The 6,000-nt window shown below is 54.7% G+C and overlaps 1 protein-coding gene across 4 annotated transcripts; it reads left to right on the forward strand.

The window, feature by feature from the left end:
- Window positions 1-1,660: 1,660 nt before the first annotated feature.
- On the forward strand, window positions 1,661-5,148 carry LOC105486149 (ubiquitin A-52 residue ribosomal protein fusion product 1). 4 transcript variants are annotated; one of them, XM_071087425.1, is made up of 5 exons: window positions 1,661-1,793; window positions 3,184-3,297; window positions 3,562-3,648; window positions 4,784-4,886; window positions 4,971-5,148. In XM_071087425.1, exons 2-5 carry the CDS (start codon window positions 3,195-3,197, stop codon window positions 5,062-5,064), a joined length of 387 nt encoding a protein of 128 aa, XP_070943526.1. In that variant the 5' UTR covers window positions 1,661-1,793; window positions 3,184-3,194; the 3' UTR covers window positions 5,065-5,148. The 4 variants fall into 4 exon arrangements, with proteins under 4 accessions (XP_070943526.1, XP_011747450.1, XP_011747519.1 ...); XM_011749148.2 differs by having other exon boundaries at window positions 1,675-1,815; window positions 3,187-3,297; XM_011749217.2 differs by having other exon boundaries at window positions 1,772-1,793; window positions 3,187-3,297.
- The last annotated feature ends 852 nt before the right edge of the window (window positions 5,149-6,000 follow it).

The raw sequence follows: 6,000 nt of genomic DNA on the forward strand, positions 1-6,000 counted from the left end.
TTTTTGGAGACAGCATCTCTCTTTGTTGCCCAAGCTGGAGTGTAGTGGTCCAATCATGGGTCACTGCAACCTCAAAACTCTGGGCTCAAGCAATCCTCCAACCTCTTAAGTAGCTGGGACTACAGGTGCGCACCACCACACCTGGATAATTAAAAAAATTTTTTTGTTTTTTTGTAGATTCAGGGTCTTGCTATGTTTTCCAGGCTGGTCTTGAATTCCTGGTCTCAAGTAATCCTCCCTCTTTGACCTCCCAAAGTGCTGGGATTACAAGTGTGAACCACTGCACTCGCCCTGGCCCCTTTTTTTTTTTTTTTTTTGAGATAGACTCTCACTCTGTCGCCCAGGCTGCAGTGCTGTGGCATGAACTCAGCTCACTGCAACCTCCACCTCCCAGGTTCAAGTGATTCTCCTGCCTCAGCCTCCTGAGTAGCTGGGATTACAGGCATGCACCACCATGCCCAGCTAATTTTGTGTTTTTAGTAAAGATGGGGTTTCTTGGCCAGGCGCGGTGGCTCAAGCCTGTAATCCCAGCACTTTGGGAGGCCGAGACGGGTGGATCACGAGGTCAGGAGATCGAGACCATCCTGGCTAACACGGTGAAACCCCGTCTCTACTAAGAAATACAAAAAACTAGCCGGGCGAGGTGGCGGGCGCCTGTAGTCCCAGCTACTTGGGAGGCTGAGGCCGGAGAATGGCGTGAACCCGGGAGGCGGAGCTTGCAGTGAGCTGAGATCCGGCCACTGCACACCAGCCTGGGCTACAGAGTGAGACTCCGTCTCAAAAAAAAAAAAAAAAAGATGGGGTTTCTCCATGTTGGTCAGGCTGGTCTCCAACTCCCCACCTAAGGTGATCCACCTGCCTCTGCCTCCCAAAATGCAGGCGTGAACTACCGGGCCCAGCCTGCCCTGGCACTTTTTAGCCACCCACAAATCTGGATCCTACATTGAAAAGAGACCCTGCCGGGTGCAGTGGCTCACGCCTGTAATCCCAGCACTTTGGGAGGCCGAGGCAGGCGGATCACCTGAGGTCGCGAGTTCGAGACCCCCCCCCCCGTCCCTACTAAAAATACAAAATTAGCTGGGCATGGTGGCGCACACCTGTAATCCCAGCTACTAGGAAGGCTGAGGCAGGAGAATTGCTTGAACTCGGGTAGCGGAGGTTGCGGTGAGTCAAGATCCCGCCACTGCACTCCAGCCTGGGCAACAAGAGCGAAACTCCGTCACAAAAACAAAAGACCTTGAGTCCCGCTTGGAACCTTTTGTCAGGCACCACCACCTTTCTGGTCGAATGCGGTAGTCCCGTCAGCTCTCCCTGCTGCTGTCCTGAAATCCATTCAGGCACAGCGGCCGAAAGCTTTATAACAACCGATTCCAGGTGTTAGGTGCTTTCTCAGCCCCGATTCGTGCGTCCTGGACCCGCAGTCCTGCTTAATACCTTTGCTTTACTAGAAAACGTTCTCCTCTACTCCGTTCAAGTATTCGCTGAGGACCCGCCAAGCGTCAGCGGTTGTCAGTGGCCCAGAGGCAGCGGGCGCAAACACCAGGAGAGGTGCAATCATCTCCTCTAGTGAGTCGGCGGGCGGGGCCCATACCCGGAAGCGGGTGGGCGACGCTCACCCACGTGCGCTGCGGCTTCGTTTGCCAGCATCCAAGATGGCGGCAGGACGGGGCCCAAGGCGCGGCGCGAATTATGACGCAGGCGTCCGGCGTGCTCCGTGCGCAAGCGCCTTCGGCGGAGATTAGGTGGTTTCCGGTTCCGCCGTCCTCTTTTTCTTCAGCGAGGCGGCTGAGCTGGTTGGTGGCGGCGGTCGAGCGGGTGCGCGCCGGTCCGGGGGCGGGTGGGGGCCTGCGGGAGGCCGCAGGGGCCTGGGCGGCAGAAGAGGTGGCCCTGAACCGGCTCATGCGGGCCAGTCTCGGCGGGGTGGCTGGGCAGGGCTCTCGAGGTCGCGGTTCCGAGCCCAGACCTGGGCCCAGGAGGCGAGCGCCGTTTTGGAGAGGAGCCTGCGTGCTCTGCCTGCCAGCGTGACCCCACGAGGCCTCGGGCGGGAAGGCGTCCTCTGGGCAGATCCGAGTTAATGAGAGAGGGGTATTGAGCATGTAGCGTTAACTCTGCCAGTCACTGCGTGTAAATACTTTGGAAATACTAAATTCCTCGAGCTGAGTGTTCATACCTGGCTCCATTACTGTGTCTGTAAGGAGGGGCTGGTGGTAGCGTCTGCCTTTTAGACTCTTCTTTAGACTATTTGTATTTTTTTCAGAAGGAGTCTCGCTCTGTCGCCTAAGCTGGAGTTCTCGGCTCACTGCAACCTCCACCTCCCGGGCTCGAGCGATTTTCCTGCCTCAGCCTCCCGAGTAGCTGGGATTACAGGCGCCCGCCACCACGCCCAGCTGATTTTTTGTGTTTTTAGTAGAGACGGGGTTTCACCGTGTTGGCCAGGTTCATCTTGAACTCCTGACCTCAAATGATCCGTCTGCCTCGGCCTCCCAAAGTGCTGGGATTACAGGCTTGAGCCCCTGCACCCGGTCGATTGTTTTGCCTTTTTAAGTCAACTTTTATATGTAAACAATGCTTGGCAAGTGGTTGGTAGATACTAAGTGATGTTTATGGTTTGGGGTCAAGGCAAGAAGTGGGGTCTGGAGAGTTTTGGCGTAATTGAGAAGGAAGCTAAGAGTGTTGGGTGCCCCAGCTTGGAGTTAGAGAGAGGAGAGAGGCTGCGACAGGAAGGCATGTCTGTTGTAGGGGATGGCTTCCCATCCAGGCTGGCAGCAGGAGCAACCTGTGGAGGAGATCAGGACGTGGCTGTGGTGGGAGAGGGTGGGACGGTTCTCAGGGAAGATGAATCTGACAAGATGATGCCAAAGGGTATTTATTCCATCAGGAGATACGAGTCCTGCTGCTGCTAAGCCTAAGGAGAATAACCACAGTCTGTGTTCCTGAAGAGCGCCCATGCAGTCAGGAGGGTGGAGGACATGTGGTAGTTCCAGGACATGTGTAGACTCCAGGCCAGGGTGTGTGAGAAGCTTAGTAGGGCCAGGCTTGGAGGAGTGGAAGGAAGACAGGTACTGGGGCAGGACCAGTTGGGCTCGGTGCAGGCAAAGGGATAGCATCTGGGGTGTAGGCACCTGAGCTTGCGCCACTCAGGCATGCATTGCTCACCAGTCTCTCCTGCCTCTCTTCCTCCAGCAGACGCAAACATGCAGATCTTTGTGAAGACCCTCACGGGCAAAACCATCACCCTCGAGGTCGAGCCCAGTGACACCATTGAGAATGTCAAAGCCAAAATTCAAGACAAGGAGGGTGAGTCGGGACTGGGTGTGGGGGCTCTGGCTATGGACTGGGAATCCCTCTCTGCCCAGGGGAGTTTCAGTCCTGTGTGGGTTGGTGCTGGCTTTAGACAGACCTGTTTTGCCCTTGTTTCTCCATGTGATCTGAAGAACGTCTGTTATCTCTACCTCAGTTCGCCATTTTGAGAGACTGGGGGTAGTGCTGGAACTCCTCTGCCGGGGACACTGCCAGTAGTATGCTCCACAGAGCCTCTAACTGAGCCTTCCTCCCCCTAAGGTATCCCACCTGACCAGCAGCGTCTGATATTTGCCGGCAAACAGCTGGAAGATGGCCGCACTCTCTCAGACTACAACATCCAGAAAGGTACTAGGGTTGGGGTTGCTGGGCAGGGACCCAAGATCCCCAGGTAGGAAAAGAGCATTGATGGCTTCAGTCAGGGGTTGGGGAACAGTTCAAATGACTTGTGTTTTGTTTAAAATAATGGGACTGGGCACAGTGGCTCACGCCTGTAATCTCGGCACTTTGGGAGGGTGAGGCGGGTGGATCACCTGAGGTCAGGAGTTCCAGACCAGCCTGGCCAATGTGGTGAAATCCCGTTTCTATTAGAAACACAAAAATTAGCTGGGTGCAGTGGCTCAGGCCTGTAATCCCAGCACTTTGGGAGGCCAAGGCAGGCAGATCACAAGGTCAAGAGATACAGATCATTCTGGCCAACATGGTGAAATTCCATCTCTACTAAAAATACGAAAATTACCTAGGCATGGTGGTGCATGCCTGTAGTCCCAGCTACTCAGGAGGCTGAGGCAGGAGAATTGCTTGAACTTAGGAGGCAAAAAAAAAAAAAAAAAAGAGTCATAACGTGAATTTTTTTTATCACTGCAATAAGGAAATTAGTGTCACTTGTTGGAGTGACAAGAATTCAGTGTCCTTTTTTTGTGAGACAGTCTCACTCTGTCACCCAGGCTGGAGTGCAGTGGCGTGATCTCTGCTCACTGCAACCTTCGCCTGCCGGGTTCAAGCAATTCCTCTGCCTCAGCCTCCCAAGCAGCTGGGATTGCAGGTGCCCCCCACCACGCCCGGCTAATTTTTTTTGTATCTTTAGTAGAGACAGGGTTTCACTATGTTGGCCAGGCTGGTCTCTTAAAGTGCTGGGATTACACGTGTGAGCCACTGCGCCCAGCCTAGACTTCGTGTCTGACCTTGCCTGAACCACTTAGAAGTCGGCTTCCATATTAGAAACCCAGATGGATACCTCAGTTGGCATGTGTGTCTCATCAGACTCCCCCAGGGCTCGTGGTCAGTGCTGAGATGGAGATTTCCTGGGGCAGGCCTGGCTGGGACAGTGTATCTTCCACACATAGAACACTCGGGGGATCCCGACTTGGTGTCCCCATCACACTTGAGAAAGCACCAGACTATAGGCCCTGGAGGGCCCTGCCCCTCTGACTGAGGAGCTAGGGCTGGGCTCAGTCGCCGTCCTTCTGGCTGTCTCCTGCAGAGTCCACCCTGCACCTGGTGTTGCGCCTGCGAGGTGGCATTATTGAGCCTTCCCTCCGCCAGCTTGCCCAGAAATACAACTGCGACAAGATGATCTGCCGCAAGTATGTGTGCTCCGATGCTTGGGAGGCTGTGGGGGCTGCCAGAGTCGGGGTATGCCCTCATCCGTCCCTCCTGTCTCTCTGCAGGTGCTATGCTCGCCTTCACCCTCGTGCTGTCAACTGCCGCAAGAAGAAGTGTGGCCACACCAACAACCTGCGCCCCAAGAAGAAGGTCAAATAAGGCTCTTCTTTCCTTGAAGGGCAACCTCCTGCCCAGGCCCCGTGGCCCTGGAGCCTCAATAAAGTGTCCCTTTCGTTGACTGGAGCAGCAACTGGTGTCCTCATGGCTGGTCTGTCCAGGGAGGTAGCTAAAGAGTGGGCATCTCCCTTAGGGACTCTACTCAGCACTCCATTCTGTGCCACTTGTGGGGTCCTCTGTCCTAGATTCTGTCCCACCTGCATTGGTCCCTGTCCTATGCCCCTGACTCTGGATTTGTCATCTGTAAAATTAGAGTAAAAACCTCAGTCCTCCATCCTGGCGAACACGGTGAAACCCCGTCTCTACTAAAAACACAAAAAAATTAGCCAGGTGTGGTGGTGGACGCCTGTAGTACCAGCTTCTCGGGAGGCTGAGGCAGGAAAATGGCGTGAACCCGGGAGGCGGCAGAGATTGCAGTGAGCCCAGGTCACGCCACTGCACTCCAGCCTGGGCGACAGAACGAGACTCCGTCTCAAAAAAATCACAAAAAACCTCAGTCCTGTAATTGGTGGGACTGAGGATTACTGTTGTCATTGCTGGGATCCGTCAGGCACTTTGAGGTGTCCCTCAGGCCTTGGCCCTGAAGTGCCTAGGTGTGTGGAGATGGGTAGAAAATTAGGTACACCCAATGGTGTAGAACATTGGTTCTCAAATTTTTTTATTTTATAGAAATGGGGCCAGGCGCGGTGGCTCAAGCCTGTAATCCCAGCACTTTGGGAGGCCGAGACGGGTGGATCACAAGGTCAGGAGATCGAGACCATCCTGGCTAACATGGTGAAACCCCATCTCTACTAAAAAATACAAAAAACTAGCCGGGCGAGGTGACGGGCGCCTGTAGTCCCAGCTACTCGGGAGGCTGAGGCTGGAGAATGGCATAAACCCGGGAGGCGGAGCTTGCAGTGAGCTGAGATCCGGCCA

Source organism: Macaca nemestrina, chromosome 20 (genome assembly GCF_043159975.1).
Source record: "Macaca nemestrina isolate mMacNem1 chromosome 20, mMacNem.hap1, whole genome shotgun sequence".
NCBI lineage: Eukaryota > Metazoa > Chordata > Mammalia > Primates > Cercopithecidae > Macaca > Macaca nemestrina.

Coding starts and splice junctions, on each gene's coding strand:
- LOC105486149 (XM_071087425.1), top strand. CDS start 3,195: ATGCAGATCTTTGTGAAGACCCTCACGGGCAAAACCATCACCCTCGAG. Junction 3,298..3,561: donor CAAAATTCAAGACAAGGAGG/GTGAGTCGGGAC, acceptor CCTCCCCCTAAG/GTATCCCACCTGACCAGCAG. Junction 4,887..4,970: donor GACAAGATGATCTGCCGCAA/GTATGTGTGCTC, acceptor GTCTCTCTGCAG/GTGCTATGCTCGCCTTCACC.